Here is a 17,070-nt window from a genome sequence, read left to right as displayed (position 1 = left end):
CAGTCAAGTACCCACATACAAGAGGACTGCTCCATCAGAACTGACCTAGGTTTATACAACACCAGCAGCTACCACCCTCACCACCTATAATATATATTTTCAATGATGTTTTAAACAGTGTGTAAAGTGAGTGGCCGAAAGTAAATTAGATCTAATTAGTTCAAATATCAGTGAGTATTGATGTAGTTAAGTACAAGGCTAGTTATTATAGAAAACATGTTTATTGTGCATGTCCAAAACTTTAGAACCACCACAGTTAATTTAGGTGTAAAGAAAGGTAGGTCCAGGGTGATTGTTGGGGTAATAGAACATACTTAGATGTATGTAGTGTATAATAAGTTAGATGGTGAGGAGCTTTGCCATCTAACCTCTTGTGGACAAGGAACAAGGGTACAAATTTTTCTGAGTGGGCAGCAGTAACAGTGCCTCACTCTCTACCAATAGTATGTTCATATTATTAGGTTGTTCCAAAAATAATGGCCATTCTAAGTGTTGTGTTTTGAAATGCAATTTTATCATAGTATTTTAATTATATTTTAGGTGAATTTTGACATACTTAATAATTGATATATGCTTTTTAATAATTCTCTACTTATTTCAGACAGAAAACATTCTTGAAGGACCTTTGCTTACTTTTCTTGCATGAGTTGAAGAGTTGCAGAGGGCGACGACAAACTGGATAAGTGGCTGAGGACAAGGTCTCAGTCAGACTGGATTTGCTAGTAGAATAGTTCTGTAAATGAAGCCATGAGAGCTAAGGGACTGGAAGAATGGGAGGATACGGAGAATTTATAGCAAGTAACAAGAAGAGAAGTTAGATGTCAGGTGTACTTAGTAAAATATTTGCCAATCAGAGATGTGAGGTGTTTTGGATTGCAAGGGTGTGTACCAGAGAGAATTGAGATGTTGATGGGGAAAAGTGTATTGAAAAAAGAGGCTTGGAAGAGGATGCCAAAGGAGGAAAAGGGTTGTCCAGAGTGGACAAGCCATTCAAGATGGCAGCAATATGATTATTTATGTATATTAATAATTAAGGATATGAAGGCTCCTGGTTCATCAAAAATTACTGCTGAGATATTTACAATATCTGGCAGTATAAGTTATGGGCTAGTTAACCATATAGTCAAACAGGAAGCTGTCATACCAAATGACTGGCATAGCAGCAGTATCATTATTAACTGCAACTAGAGCAAAGAAGCTACAGCAGTGATATGAAATTTCAGAAGTAACAATTTGGTGGCCCAAATAATGAATGTTGCAGAAAGAGCTATAGCTCAATTGATAAAGAAAATTAAGCTCAGTGAAGGACAGTTTGGTTTTGTGCCAGGAAAAAGTACTATTGATGTTGTCTATCTTCCTAGCAAAACACTCACAGAGGTACTTAGACATTGTACCTCTGGAAAAAGTCACTGAGGAAGCTAGAAGTAAATAAATGATTTGTAAGGGCTGTACAAGCCATGTTTAGAGGGGTGAGAGACAGCAATAAAGTAAGTATGCAAGTAGAAGTTTACTAGAGTTTAGTTTTTAGTCCCTGTCTATTTATCATAGGTCTCTAGGCCATAACAGAGAAGTTTAAAACTGACTGTCCATTAGAACTCCTATATGTTAGTGATATGTATGATGTAAGTACAAACTACAATGCTACATAATAGTGAGACATGGACTTTGAACACAAAGGATTTGTGAAGACTAGAAATAATGATCAGCATACTCCAGTGGATGTGTAATATTAACATATGAGAATGATGACATAGAAATAAATAGAAGAAAAATTGAATAAGAGAGAAATCAGATATAATATGCAAGAAAAATGATTGCGTAGGAGTAGGTGTGTGGTAAGTAGCTTGCTTACGAACCACATGGTTCCGGGTTCAGTCCTACTGCCTGGCACGTCAGGTAAGTGTCTTCTACTATAGCCTTGGGTCGACCAAAGCCTTGTGAGTGGATTTGGTAGAAGGAAACTGAAAGAAGCCCGCCGTATATATGTATATATATATATATGTATGTGTCTATGTTTGTCCCTCCAACATCGCTTGACAACCGATGCTGGTGTGTTTACATCCCCGTAACTTAGCGGTTCGGCAAAATAGACCGATAGAATAAGTACTAGGCTTACAAAGAATAAGTCCTGGGGTCGATTTGCTCGACTAAAGGCGGTGCTCCAGCATGGCCACAGTCACATGACTGAAACAAGTAAAAGAGAAAGAGTAAAGAGCACTGGTATGGACATATGAAATGCATGAAAGATGGTAACTAACTGTACACTAAAAGTGAATGGAACTGTAGCAGAGGAAGACTTGTGACAATGACAAACATCACTTTCAAGATGCTGCATTTCACAAAGTAAAAAGGACCATGGTGATTGCTGAAATTGTCCAACCACCCATGCAAACACGGCAAAATTTATGACGAAATTAAGCTAGTAATGAAAGCAGAAATATCTATTTGCATTTGGACTTTTTGCCTATTTTGTACCTATAAAATCTTCATTTGCTGACTCCTTTCATATATTCAGCAGCTTCTCCTTTATTACTCACTCCCTGGTTCACTGCAAACTGCCACTTGTTTAATAAGGGCAACTTTAGATTTATTCATATACAAATCCTCCCTATGTACATCTATACCTCTTCGGCTCTCTGATAATGAAGAACAGCATTAGATCTGTTGGTATCCAATATATTTACTGACATCAGACACTTGCCATCATTACCTAAACACCCTGTCACTTAAGTTCTCCCTCACCAGCAAACACCACTCTCACAATATTTCTAACCACCCCCTCCCTTCTTTCTTCTCCCAAGTCATGCATTATTGAAATCCATCACACTCTCATACCTCTAACGATTTTCTCAACTAAGCATCACTCACTCATTACCCTCAGCCATTAGTCTCTTCCATTTCACCTTCCTATCCCATGCTGTCATCTCTCTCTTCACACTCACTCTTCTTAGCTTCCATATAGTCATCCCAGTCACTATGTTTTCTCCTGCACACCCATCCCACCTTAATTTTCTTGAATTACTTTCTCTTCTACCATCTCTATTTAGCTTTACCCAGAACAAATAGTGACAACACTAAGCATCAATGACACCTTTTGTCTTGTGGAGTACAAGGTAACTTCCTTGGTGCTAACACTCTAACAAGATGCACCCTGTACAATCTTGTTAAAGTGGGTGTAGAACATGCAGAGAAAATGTGGGGTCCAGTGGACACTAATCTTGACCTGACAAGGACATGACAACCTTTCTAGCAATAATACCATGATAAAATACACCCAATACACTGCATAAGTGCATATATTAATTCATGTTTATATGCATATATGTTTATATGCATATATGTATATATGAGTGTGTGCATGTAGATGGTGAATTTTTGAAGTTTTGAGACTTTTTTTATGAGAAGCAGTTATAACTGTCCTAGATTATTGTAATTTTAGTATAGCGTTATTATACATCTAATAAGCTGACCAGCCAACTTTTGTTATTCCAGATTGAAGGTGATGGCTGTAACAGCACTTTGAACACACTCTACTAAACACTGCTTGTCATAACTGACTAGTTTGCAGAATGCTGTTGAGATGTGAAGACAATTTGGAAGCTTGCTATACAATAAAGTTAGGTGTTAAACTGGGCAAAAACACTACAGAATCTTATGAAATGCTCCTGAATACTTATGGATTAACTTGTATGAGCCGAGCATCTGTTTTATGCTGACACAGGAGGCTGAAAGACTGTAGAGAGGAGGTAAGAAGTCAAGAGAGGTCTGGGAGAGTGAGGGACATCAGAACTGGTGGAGAAAATTCGCAATTTTCTGGATGAAGACAATCATGTGTCTATAGAGACAATAAGCATACAGTTTGGAGTTAGTGTGGCAATTATTCATGAAAATCTGAACAACTACAAAATTTGTTCCCAGGGTGCTCAGAAATGAACAGACGGAAAGATGGGTTGGTGACAGCAGGGAGATGGTTGAACTCAATTCCTCCAATCCAAGAGCACTTGAGTCTCTAGTGTTTTGTGATGAAAGATGGATCTACTGTAATGATCCAGAGTGCCCAATAAAAGCATCCCAACTCCCCCAGATCCAAGAAGGCCAGGCAAAGCAAGTCTTCCAGGAAGCTCAGGATGATCTCCTTTTTTGATAGTAAGGGCATCATCTACATCCATTGGGTTCCCTCTGGCCAAAAGGTCAACAAAAAGTACTTTGTGGAAGAAATTTCAATGCAAAAGGCTAGAGCTTTTAGACTGGAGTCAGTGGCACCTGCACCAGGACAATACACTTGTCCACAATTCTATCCTGGTTACCAACTACTTGACAGACGAGTATCAAAACTGTCCCTCACTCTCCCTACAATTCAGGCCTTGCTCACTGTGACTTTTGGTTGTCCCTAAATTGAAGAACCTCAGGGACAGTCGTTTGGAAGATATTAAGATGAAGGAGGCTGTGACAAGAGTACTGGACACTTTCACTTTGGGAGACTTCCATGGGGTTTTCACAGTGGCTGGAACACTACAACAAGTGCATAGAAGTCAGAGGATCCTATTTTGAAGGAGATTAGAGTTTTGTACTTTTTTGAAATTAATGTCCCCTGAAAAAGTCTCAAAACATCTGGAATGCACCTAGTATGTTGTGTGCCAGCATGAAAGATAAATGTTAAAAGTTCCTGGATTGTCTTCATGTTACCAAGCCCTTTTAGTGTTCTCTTAAATGCAGGGATATGGTATAGTTATCCAAAAATAGGGACATACAGTATTTGTATTGCATTGATGATAGCTGTAGGTCAAAACCTTGATTAAGAATGTAAAGGCTGAGAAAACTGCTGAACTATGGAGGGATAGTCCCTGAGATGTTTAATATATCTAGTGCTTTGAGGAGTTGAGGAAAGTATCATACTAAATGACTAATGTAGCAGTATCATTGCCAACTGCTACATAAGTAAAAGCTGCTTGAGAAAGAAGCAACTACAGAGGTATCAAATTGATGGACCACATTGTAATGGAAAAAGTTGTTGCACAACTGGTCAGAAAGAGAATTAACATAGATGAGATGTGGTTTGGCTTTTTGTTAGTATGTTTGAACCTGGAGAAGGTTTCTAACAGAGTTTCACATACTGTAATTTGGTTTTTACTTAGGAAACTAGTAGAAGAATGGTTTTTTTATGGCTGTACAAACCAAGTGCAAAAGTGCCATCAGCAAGGAAAAGTTAGTAATGAGTTCAGTGAAAAATTAAATGAGCAGGAAGAGGTAAACTAGGGTTTAGTTCTCATTCCCCTACTGTTTATTACAGTCCTCCAATAAAGCCCATAGAGTTTAAGTCTGGTTACCATAAAGAACTCCTAAATGGTGGTGATCAGTTCTTATAGCTGAATCTATAGCAGATTTGGAGGAGAAATTCTAGACATGGGAGCAAAACCTAGAATCAAGAGGACAGGGAAATAATTGTTTGATATGCAGAAAAGAGGTAGATAAATTTCCAGATGGTGGGCCCAGTGTAAACTTTGAATGCAGAAGAGGCTTTGTATGAGACAGTAGCATGGGAACAATGAGAGTACTCAAGAAACATTCATTGAAATACTTGGAAGCTTCCCTTGAAGTTGTTGCTAGTTTTTCTTACCTAGATGATGCAATTAGTGCAGATGTAGGTGCTTTGAAAGCAGAATAAGAACGGGCTGTAAGAAGTTCAGGGAACTATTACTTTTATTGGTAACAAAGTGTTTCCCCCTCTTAGAATGAAGGACAAATTGTCTCCTGTTTTTTTGTATGAAGTGTGATACTGTACCATAGTGAGACATGTCTTAGCTGTACAAGATTTGAGATAGCCTGAGAGTTTGGGATATGTAATGTTAGTGTGTATGAATACCAGTAAACAATTGAATTGGATAGAAGAAACAGATGTAGTGTGTCAGACAGAAGACTATCTTAGCACAGGGATGTGAGCCATATGAAAGATGTCAATTATGAAGTGTGAAGTACTCAAAATAGAGGGAAACTTAAGACATAAGTTGATGACTGATCTCAAGACAAGGATCACAACAAATGGTGATGTGTTGGAAAAAAGACCTGCTAATGTTTGCTGGTCTAGCAAAATGGATGTTAGAATGGTGGAGGTTGGGATTTAGATCTGTCTATATCAAACACTACCAAAACCTTTTATCATACTACATTTTCCTCATCATGCTACCAGCATATTGAAGGATAGCATAGGATCTATTTGTATTCAGATTCTACTATCATCAATCAGCCTTCTTTAGTACTAGTAATCTCTATGACTTTCCCTTATAACACACACTGTTGTCCATACTTACTCCCTACTTTACCATTCCTAATCTTTGTTACCCATCACTTTCTCACATTATTACTTTCATTACCCATTACTGACAAACCTCACTTTCAGTACTTCCTCTTCAATCATTCTTGCCTCCTCTCTCTTCCACAACCACAGCACTAATTTTTTTCTATTCTATCTCCTGTCAACCTCGCATCTCTACCTCTGTTTATCCTATGATAATCTCTCTTCCTATAAATCTTTTGCCTTGGTTCTCTCCCCTTCCTCACCCACTCTCCTGTTCACCTCCGCCCAGGTTATGTTACCATCAGCAAAGACGACTTCTTAACCACATAACCATACCTGCACATAAACAGCTATAGTTTCTCTTTGAATTATTGATGATGTTTATAGCTCGAGACTAGTCCTGATCCAGTATACTCATTATCAAAAGCATCCAACAGAACATCCAATACTACATTATCCCATGTGTTCGGCAGTCGGAAACTGAGCAGAAGTCCCTCAAATAAACAGGTATGCATATTTTTCGACGAAGGATGCAAACATCAGCGCAAAACCCCGAAAAGCCGGTGCTTTACGAACAAAGTCCCTTTTCACTATCGTTGCCATAGATGTCGTGAACCAGTGGTTGCTTCCCAATACCTGCAACGACTAACAATACCATTGTTAAAAGATTGAATAAATATAAAATAAGTATAAAAATGAGTAACATAAGTGAAAATTGTTGTTGTTTAACTCCCAGGCCAGCTCGAACTGAGCAGAATTGCGATTAAAGGAATTCTCGTCATTACTATGCCCCCCCCCCTTACAGATAAAGTGTATCTAGGACTACATTCTCTTATGTGTTTTTCCTTCTTTGTATAAAAAAATTAGCTAGCAGGATGTGATTTGGGAATATTTGGGTGCGAATATCTACATAAAGGCATCCCTGAAAGAGTTAGTCATAGATGAAATTAATTTTAAATAGTAAATAAAAATTCATAAGAGCTTTCTCTATACTTGATGAAAAGTGATGGTCAAATATTTAAATACTTCCTGCTAATTCAACATATTCTATAATTTAACAGGATTAAAAGCTCATCAACATCATAATTATAACTTCCGAGTTTTTGTGTAAATTAATGATTGGCAAACATAGGGTTAAAAACCATAAATGACCACAAAAGCAGAATTAAACAGCTATAAATATATAGTATAAAAGACTTATAAACAGTTAAGGAAACACTTTTGATGCATAAAATTAACAACATGTTTAACTAGTATAGAAAAAATATCGCCAAACTCGTCTAGAAAATCATTAATGATTAAAAAGTACCAATTATTAAACACATATATATATATATATATATATATATATATATATATATATATATATATATATATATATATTTATTTATTTATTTATTTATTTATTTATTATACAGATAATTCAAGTAAGTGAATTTGAAAAGACTATATTTACAAATAAATTCCGGGTTTAAATGAGAAACTTTTAAGAGACCCGCCTCCTTAAATAAACGTGGTTTGTTTGAATTGTGACTTCGAGTCAAGGCGAAAGAATACCGACATAATAGAGCTTAAAGTAGAATAAGAGGGGAAGTGGGATATAAAACATTAAAGTAATAGTAGCATTATACCTATTGTTATATAAAATAACCATTACAATAATTTGGTAAAATAATATAACTTCATTGAAGAGAGGTCTGTGTTAGTCTAAAATTGAGGAATGTTGTTTATCAGGACACCATTGTCAAACGTGAAGCACCACAGACAAATGCAACAAGTGAGATATGAAAAAGGACTTTAATTAATGAATACAAGTTATTTCTTTTTTTTCTTTCTTTTTGATGAACAATAATTAGGAACCCAGTATCGTCACCATAAACAAATATATAACAGGTCTGATGTTTTGTTTGTTAAACATGAGAAAACGTAATAACAAATCTGACAAATGGAAGGTTGACAAAGTTTTGTTTCCACGTAGCAGTTGAAGATAAAGTAAACAACATATCTATATATATATTTTATTAACAGAGTTTCTAGGATTATAGCGTCTACTTCTTTTTTAAAGACAGTAAGATGTGACTTAAGTGGAATTTATCTTTTGTTTCTAAGATATCGAGTGACGACACAGGTTCACTCTCGATGACACGAGTCGCTTTTTTTTTACGCAGATATGATTGCTAATTACAAATATACATATTAAATTAGTATTTTAAATTCTAGTTGTGTTGTCTGTATTTATTATGGGAGGATCCTAACACCAAACCATTGCCTGTTAAAAACAGTCCAACATTTGCACACAGGACATACATTTAAATAAAATACAGAATCTAGTAACACGCATATAAATTATCAAAATACTTATTGTGCTCATGTTTTTTTCTTTTTTTTATATAAAGTTTGGTTTCAGAGATTTGAGAAAGTATCAGGGAAAATGATTTATTAAAAGAAATGAATATAAGGTGTAAGATTACATGAATAAAATAAATATTTTAAATAAAGATACCACAGTTGTTGCGATTTAAAAACAGATTTCATATATATAGATACATAAAACTTTTAGGTGATTATAGAAATATGACTAAAATAAATGGATTTTCCTTCACTGTTTCATAAACCACTGGATCTATTTTCGTTGAGAAAAAAACTAAATTAAAAATTTGATGTCAAGATATCGAACTGATTTCTAAAGTTCATACGGCCCAGTCCTTGTTACTACATATTTTTATTTATATTATTTTCATACTAACTGGCACTGAATAACCATCAAATAGATTTAAGACATTGTGACTACTGCAAACAGACAGGCAGAATTTTAAAGTAATTCTTACATTTTTTATGCTAATAATAAGCTTTGATCTAATTAATCTTTTGCCGTCGGTAGGCAAATATACATACATACACACACATCTATCTATCTATATATATATTCTTACATTAATGATTTATTAACTCCATATGAATGGACCATGTGTTTGGTGTAGATTATTTATCTGTCATGATTACTAAGGGACACACAATTATTCAGTAGGTTATATTTTAGTAAACAATATGTAAAAGGAAGTTAAAAAGAAAAATATGACGTGTATTTTAGATTGAAAACGAGATATTTCAAGCGACAAACAATTATAACTCAATTAAGTTTAGGGTAAGACGAACCTGTGTTACGATTCCATGCTCTTCATCAGTATCATCACCACTTAAAGTACGCTTTAATTTATCCATTGTATAAGGAAGGCTGTTAGGTAGATACTTGGAATTATATAGCTATATATAATTATTTAAATATTAAGTTAGAAGAACGAACGGAACATATTAAAATGAGTAATGTGTTGTTTTCTGAGACCGGCACAAATAATTCCTGAAACAGTTGTAACTAAGGGGAATTAACTTGGTTTGACATACTGTCTTTCCTTCCCGCTCCTTCTCTCTCACTTTCTTCACTTCTCTCTCTCTCTTTCACTTTATACAGATTAATTTTAGTCAAATTAGTCTCGGACCGGTGAGGTGTGGGTAATATAGCTGGTCGTTCCCCCTTGCTAGAATTATCTGTCAAATCTCTCATATTACACACTATTGTTTTATAAAACTAAGGACACGCTAGATAATGAAGTCCTAAATGGTGTAGGTGGTGGTGGATCTCTGTCGTTCGACGATGAGGATTCAATTGTTCGATCAAGGTAATTGTTCCTTAATTAATGTTAAGTTTTTGTCTTCACACTGTTTACCGTTTTACAAAATTAAATTAGAAAATTGGACAAAACATAGAACACAATTGGAAAAATTAAAAAGAGAAAAAAGAAGAAAACAAACCAAAATTCACCATTTTGGGTTGAAAAGTTGGGGGCACTGGGAAGCCTCTTTAATGGCTATTGAGGCACGCCAGCATGCTTGCAGCGTTGCCAAGTGCCCTCACAAGCCTCACCAGTTACCTCTGCTAGGCAAGTTGCCAGTGAAGACAGGAATCTCGCAGGTAGTGGTCTGACCCTGTCAAACATCTCAAACGCAACAGGATGGAAAATGTAGTTGGCCGACAGATCATGGTATTTCAGGATTTTGTTCTGTGGATCTTGCTCTGACTGCAGCATCCAGGATGTGAGAAGAAGCAAAGGAGTTGCTAACTGTGACATCCCAGACAAAGTATCTACCTCGTGATCAGGGGCACAGGGTGAAGCTGTCAGGTCTTTTCTCATAACATCTGGACAATCCAGATGGTTCCTAGATGGAGGGGGTGTTTGCCTGGGCCAAGCTCCTCTTGAGTATCAAGTTCAACTTCGTATGATATGTGAAACGACCAGCATTCAGGTGGAAAGAAAGACCATGGAGGCCTGTGGAGTTGGAGAACCTGTCACAATGACAGATCAAACCTGTGCATACATCAGCTCCCACTCTGAGGGCAATAGAATCATGAAGTTCATCCAAGCTGAGTAGGCCACCAACATTAGCCACTGGGATGGCATCTATCCAGTCACCTGAGTATTTGGTGCTAGCAGACAGTAACTGGCATTTTGAAAACTAGTCCGACTGGATGAAGAGGGAGTTGAAGGTGGCCTTTGAAATAATGTCCCAAGCTCTCTGACTCTGACAGTCCACCTCTTCTCAGGAGCAGACAAGCCCTATTCCCTCCAGTGTTGGAAAGCTTCATCCAACTCCCTGCTGGAACTGGTTCATGTTGGAGAGGAGAGGATGTTGCTCACCAGGCTGGAACAGGTGTGAGTGGAGGAAAAGAAGCAGGGGAGGGAGAGGGTCGAACACTTATGATGATCAAGACCTCCAAATCGCTTGGGCAGTGCAACCTGATCGTGGGATGTTGGAGAGAGTCTGACATTGACCAAGCATTCAAATCTCTCAAAGATTAGGTTGTTGAAGCGTTGGAGGCATGATGGGAATCAGTAAGATGAGCTGACTCCGAGCAAATATAGAAGCTTAGGGATCAAGAGGTAATTCCTAAGTATGAAAAAAACTTGATAACTTCGATATTTTTCAGCAATTGCTCAAGGGCAACCACCTTCAACTGGAAGATGGACTCAAAGACAAGGTCTGTGATTGAGACTCCTAAGGAGCACCAAGCCAAAGGGGGGGGGGACTACAATGGAAGGGAGGGACTACAATGGAAGGGAAGGACTCTGCAAAAAGGTCAATAGTTGGTTGATGTTGAGAAGCTGGGTCGTTGAGGATCCAGAGCTCATATTTGGAGCTGTTCACTTGGAGACCCCAGCGACCAAGCTCCCCAACCATCATGTTTGCAATGGTGAGAACCCTGTCTGGAGGTCCCCCTAAACAAGCATCATCAATATACCAGACGTTGAGGTCTAACTCAGCCCCCATCTTGGTGACGTCATTAATGTCCAGTGCGAACAGAGTGGGCCTGAGTGGGTGAGGAACATAGGCAGAAATAATAGTTACAGTACTACTTTGTAAAACTAGTCTAAGCATAAGTATCCTATTGCATACTCTGACTACCTCAATCACCTTATCCACTTATTTCTTAGCTAAAAGTATGCCCATATCACCTACCCCATCACTATTGCCTACCCAGAATATTTTATACCAATGTTTTTTGCTTGTGAGGGATCTGACTCCCCTCCATCTTACTCCTTGAATGCAATACACATCTACATGCCTACATTCTAGCATCTCAACAAACCTTCAATGTGCCTACATTGATCATGTCGTCTTTAGGTATTTGGAAAGGGGGCAAAGGGATCAAAGAGATTCAGCATCTGGAAAGAAGTTTTAAATAGACATTTGCCTGCAGGCATATCATATCAGTTGTCCTTGCATTTAATCAACTAGCAAGAACCACACCTTGAATAACCCTCATTGGCCATAGTATACAACCGTTCTTAATTCAAAGATCAGTGATAACTGATTAGTTAATTAGTTAATCAACTGGTTCATATCCTTAAATCACATTTCGATACAAAGTGTGCAAACTGTGACTGTTGTATTGTGGTACTGTTGTTAAGAGAGTATGAAATGGATAAGGAGGGTAGGTGGACAGAAGAGAAGTTTCTGGTGGAGAAGAGAGGTTTCTGTTTTAGGTGGTGGGAGCAGGAAAGGGTGGGTACATTGTGAGCAAGTGAAGCCACATGGCAACATGAGAAATAATCAAACAACTTCACAAGAAAGACAAAATATATAGATTTTCAACCAGCCAAAAAGCAACCTACATGGAACGAAATGTAATTGTCATGAAAAGAACAGAATGATGAGATGAAATATGCACATTTTCAGAACAGAGGCAGTAATTAATGAAAGCAGAGATATGAGATGTAGATATTTTCATGGACAGAGATAGTATTGTTGAAAAGGGAAAAAAAAATATGAGGCAAACTTGAATTAATTATGCTAAATTAAATTAAGACAGGTTAGTTCAAACAGGGTAGAAATACAAGTTGTGAATGAATAGAATGATTCAAAAATTAAAATTAAGGAAAAAATCAACTTATCTGATCATTGCTGTTTGTCTAGCATGCTGGTATGTTATAGCCAGAACTTTTGTGTTTGAGAAACTGTGCAAAAGACCAAGATACTTATATAGAAATGACAGGAAGAAGAAAAGGTGGCCATGATAGTATTGCGGGCAAGTGGCACACACACACGCACATGCATGTTGTTAGGAAGGGTATGACATTAGGAAGGTCTTCCAGCTGTAGAAACTATGTGAAAGCAGACATTGGAGCATGAAGCAGTCTTTGGAGATCATATCAAAAAGCACCAACAACGGTTCTGGGTAAACTATGCTTTGTATGTTTCTAGTGTTGATAGAATAAATATATATGAGATCCTTCTTTGCTGTGTTGTCATATATTGCAAATATGCAAAACTTCATTTGCTGGGAAAATTGGAAGAACGACACAATATGCATGCTCTCTTTATTTCTAACAAAACAGACCCCTGTTTTTTTAGAAATAAGAGTGATCCCTAGCGAGAAGACCACAATCAAATTGAAGTTTGGATTGTACACTTCGTGGGCAAGTTTTTGAGTTTTAATACTTTATCCACAATAATTTAAAGGTATGTTACAAATAATTTATTTTCATAACATAATTCTCTGTTAGTAAATGTTTTTCTCACAACAATTTAAAGGTATGTTAGAGATAATTTATTTTGATAACAATATTCTGTTAGTAAATGATTTATTTTCTCTTATGCAAACACCCAAGAATTTTGATTTCGAAGTATCTAAAAAATTATTTGGAAATTATAAAGAGAAATGAATGGCAGAATCGGACTGCCTGTATTTTAAAACCAAAAATGAAGAAAAATAAATTGAAAAACAGTGGAAAGTTTTGGAATTAGATGCTAGTGGAGTGTGTGTATGAGTGAAAAAAAAAGGGGGTGGGTGGGTAATTGTATTATGCAGAAGATAGAATCAAAAAAATTTTGTGAAAATTCTTAAAAATAAAAAAGTTATGAGGGGTTTTAGTACATGCTTTTATCAGAACTCCACCAACTTTTTTTATTTTGTGATTTGTGTTTGTGATCAATGTATTTAAAAACCTGATCTTTGATATAAACTTAAAAGGAAATTTTTTCAGAAATTGAGTTGTTTAGCTGTTGTTTCTGGCATGTCGAAGGTGACATTTGCGCTTTACCTTTTTTTCCCCAAAATTTCTTCAGGTTCCTGTGTTTTTGATATAGGAGATTAGGATTTTGCTCAAAAAGCATGTTTTCAAAATTCTAATTTCCTTGCTCCCCATTCTAACTTTTAAATTTTTGACTTTTTCTGAAAATTTTAGTTTGTAATCCATGTAGGAAAAAAAATATTTCTTGAAGAAACACTCAAATCCTCTTCCCCAACCACCACCCATCACCGCCCCACTGTCAAAAAGTTAAAAACTTTGAATGTTTCACTTTCAGCGTATTTTTGAAAGCGATTAAGTTTTTTCAGAAATAATGTCGTTTAGTTGTTGTTTCTAGTATGTCGGGTTTCCTGGTGGTGGTCTGATATTTTTGACGTCTGCTTTTCAGAAGAATTCTGCACATGCGTGAAACATCAGATGAAAGTGAAACATTCAGAGTTTTTAGCTTTTTGAAAGTGGGGAGGTGATGGGTGGGTGAGGTCGGAGAAGGGGGAGTTGAGTGTTTCTTTAAGAAAAATCAAAATTAAAAAAAAAATTCCCAGATTTGTAATCTCTGTATTTTTCTATGTGGAATAAAAAATAAATTTAAAAGAAAGTTAAGAATTAAGAAATTGGGGGTGGTTTTGAAAACGTGATTTTTGAGTAAAATTGTATTCTCTTATATCAAAAACATGGAAATCCAAAGAAATTTTAGAAAAAAAAAAAGCGGAAATGGATGGTATGGAAAATGTGTCAATAATTGAGCCAAAAAAGCATGGTTTTTGGTCATTTTCCATTGATAAATAGGGTTTTGTGCATCACAAATGCATTCATAACACTCCTTGTACATTGCTGCCTTTTTTGACACCAAAAATATTAAAATTGGCAACATAAATTTGAAACAAATCAGAATATTGCCCGAAAATGACCTCAAAATTGTGCAACCCAACCTTCTTTTTGAGGTTATTTTTGTAGTAAAAAAGAGACTTAGTTGCTGAAAGATTACTGAATCATTTGATTCCTCATACATCAAAATCAGCAACTCGGTTTTTGAATCCATAAGGAACTTACGTACTACATACACTCACTTACACACACACTCTGTTATATATATATACAGGGTTGGCCAAAAGTCACCTGACACTAAATCAAAACCATTTAATTCCAAGTTTTATTTATGTTTAACAAATGAATGAATTTAATAAAAGTATCTCAATATGAAACATCATGAAAATTGTTCAAACTGAAGTCCTTCTTGAGTGACACATTTCCCCATTCGAGTCGTGTGTGTGTGTATATATATATATATATATATATATATATATATATATATATATATATATATATATATGCATATATGTATGCATATATAAATATTTTGTTATTGCCAAACGAAGAAAACAACAAATAGAACAGGTCTGTACGATTCTGTTATGCATTGAGAAACATGGCAAAAACTTACAACAATGACAGCACAGAGCTATTATAAAATATTTGAGTCCAAGGTACAGAGCTGTTATAAAATAATTGATTCCATAGCACAGAGCTGTTACAAAATAATTGAGTATGTCAGTTCTTGATGACGGAAAGTCCAATGTCAGAGATTGTGGTCGCATTTCCTTTGTGTTCTCCAAATTTTCAGCATGCTGATTAAAACAAAAGGAGAGGTGACTCTTTTTATCTTCTTGTATGTTGTTACAGTGTGTAGTGGCACGTGTGGCCGCCATCTTGGGAAGTGCCATTGCGCATGTGCAAGGGATTTGCCGTCAGCGGAAGTACCCGAGCACGCATGCGCAATGCAACACGTGGAGAAAAAAGATATAGCGTTCCTTCTCTTATTCATCCAGCAACTGTCGTGACAGGACGTTTTCCAGGCTCTCTGACAACATCGACCCCGACATGTGGTCGAAGCTTCCTTTGGTATTATAGCGGCATGCCTTTCACCCGGGAACCAAACGGCTCTACACCTACCAGGAATAAATTATTGATCTGTTGTTACCGTTGACCCTAGTGTTTGTTGTATTTCTGAATTTAATAAATAATATAAGAGCTGGGGAGAGATGCCATACCATCATATCTCATCCAACTGGTGACCCCCGACGTGATTCAGAAATTGAAAAAACAATTCGAGAAACGAAGAAATGGAACAAATACAACACATACATACATATAAAAAAAATTAAAATTTTTGCCTGTATTGTTTTTTTCTTCCTTGCAGCAACGACGTAAGGCTGGTCAACAATATTTTTTTTTTCTACAGACAATACAAAGCAACAACCCTCACGAAGAAAAAAAAAATTGTTTTTACAACTTTATTTTTCCCCTCTTTTTTGTGCACACCGTAACTTACAAAAACAAGAACACGAAAAATATTGTGTCTTTTCCATTAGCGGTGAATTTTCTTTTTTGGCCTCTCGTATATTTCATACGACTTCGTTTTTCATTGTTTCTTTCCATTCCTTTTTCCTACCTTGACGGAGTCATCCCAATAAACATGTCGCATGGTTTACCCACATTCATCGGTGATACCGATGTCTATTTCACTCAATTAGAGGCCTATTTCCAAGTCTACAAAATCTCGCCGTCCAAGAGATTAAAGTTGCTTTATTGCAATCTGCCTCCATCGCTTGCAAAAGCGTCTAAAGACCTAATCACATCTCCAAAAGACGACGCCACATATGACGAGGTGAAAAACGAGATCCTACGCAGGACCACCAGTTCTGCCACCAGCCGATTCAATGAGCTGATGGCAGACGAGCAGCTCGGTGACAGGACTCCCACAGAATTTCTGACACATTTGCGAGATCTGAGCGGAGAGTCAACAGATGCTCCACTTCTCCGCAAGATATTTTTTTCTCGTCTTCCGTCGCACGTACAAACAATTCTAGCAACGGCATTTGAGTCAAACACTGTGGACCAAGTGGCCACAATGGCCGATAGAGTCCTCTCTTTTGTCCAACGATGACATTCTTGGCAGGATCGATAATCTCACATGTCGCGTAGACAACCTCTGCTGCTCTCGCTCGAAGTCTCGGAGCAGCTTACATTCTCGCAGTACTTCTCGAAATCAGGGAACCAACAGACCTAAAAATGGCATGTGCTGGTACCATGAGACCTTCGCACACAAGGCGCGAAGATGTATTCAGCCTTGTTCTTTCAAACAAATGGGAAACGCGTAAAGGGGAAAATGAGCACGTCACTTTCCTCCAC

General features: G+C 36.8%; 2 protein-coding genes across 8 annotated transcripts in view; one reads left to right on the top strand and one right to left on the bottom strand.

The window, feature by feature from the left end:
* LOC106871890 (vesicle transport protein SFT2B) overlaps window positions 1-9,685 on the bottom strand; it is a 76,103-nt gene extending 66,418 nt beyond the window's left edge. For 3 of the 7 annotated variants that reach the window (XM_089356741.1, XM_089356743.1, XM_089356742.1), the window contains exon 1: window positions 9,452-9,660. In XM_089356741.1, coding sequence (XP_089212867.1) covers window positions 9,452-9,517 — 66 coding nt within the window. In that variant the 5' untranslated portion in view covers window positions 9,518-9,660. Of the gene's footprint in view, window positions 1-9,451 lie in introns of all 7 variants that reach the window. The other 4 variants (XM_052970210.2, XM_052970212.2, XM_052970213.2 and 1 more) reach the window with 3 other exon arrangements.
* Window positions 9,686-16,354: 6,669 nt separating this feature from the next.
* Window positions 16,355-16,825, top strand: LOC106871891 (uncharacterized). Its single transcript, XM_014918645.1, has one exon. The coding sequence runs from the start codon at window positions 16,355-16,357 to the stop codon at window positions 16,823-16,825; it is 471 nt and encodes a 156-aa protein (XP_014774131.1).
* Window positions 16,826-17,070: the final 245 nt, after the last annotated feature.

This window comes from Octopus bimaculoides, chromosome 8 (genome assembly GCF_046866305.1).
Source record: "Octopus bimaculoides isolate indiv1 chromosome 8, ASM4686630v1, whole genome shotgun sequence".
NCBI classification, from domain to species: domain Eukaryota; kingdom Metazoa; phylum Mollusca; class Cephalopoda; order Octopoda; family Octopodidae; genus Octopus; species Octopus bimaculoides.
This window is presented reverse-complemented; position numbering and strand designations above follow the sequence as displayed.

Coding starts and splice junctions, on each gene's coding strand:
- LOC106871891 (XM_014918645.1), top strand. CDS start 16,355: ATGTCGCATGGTTTACCCACATTCATCGGTGATACCGATGTCTATTTC.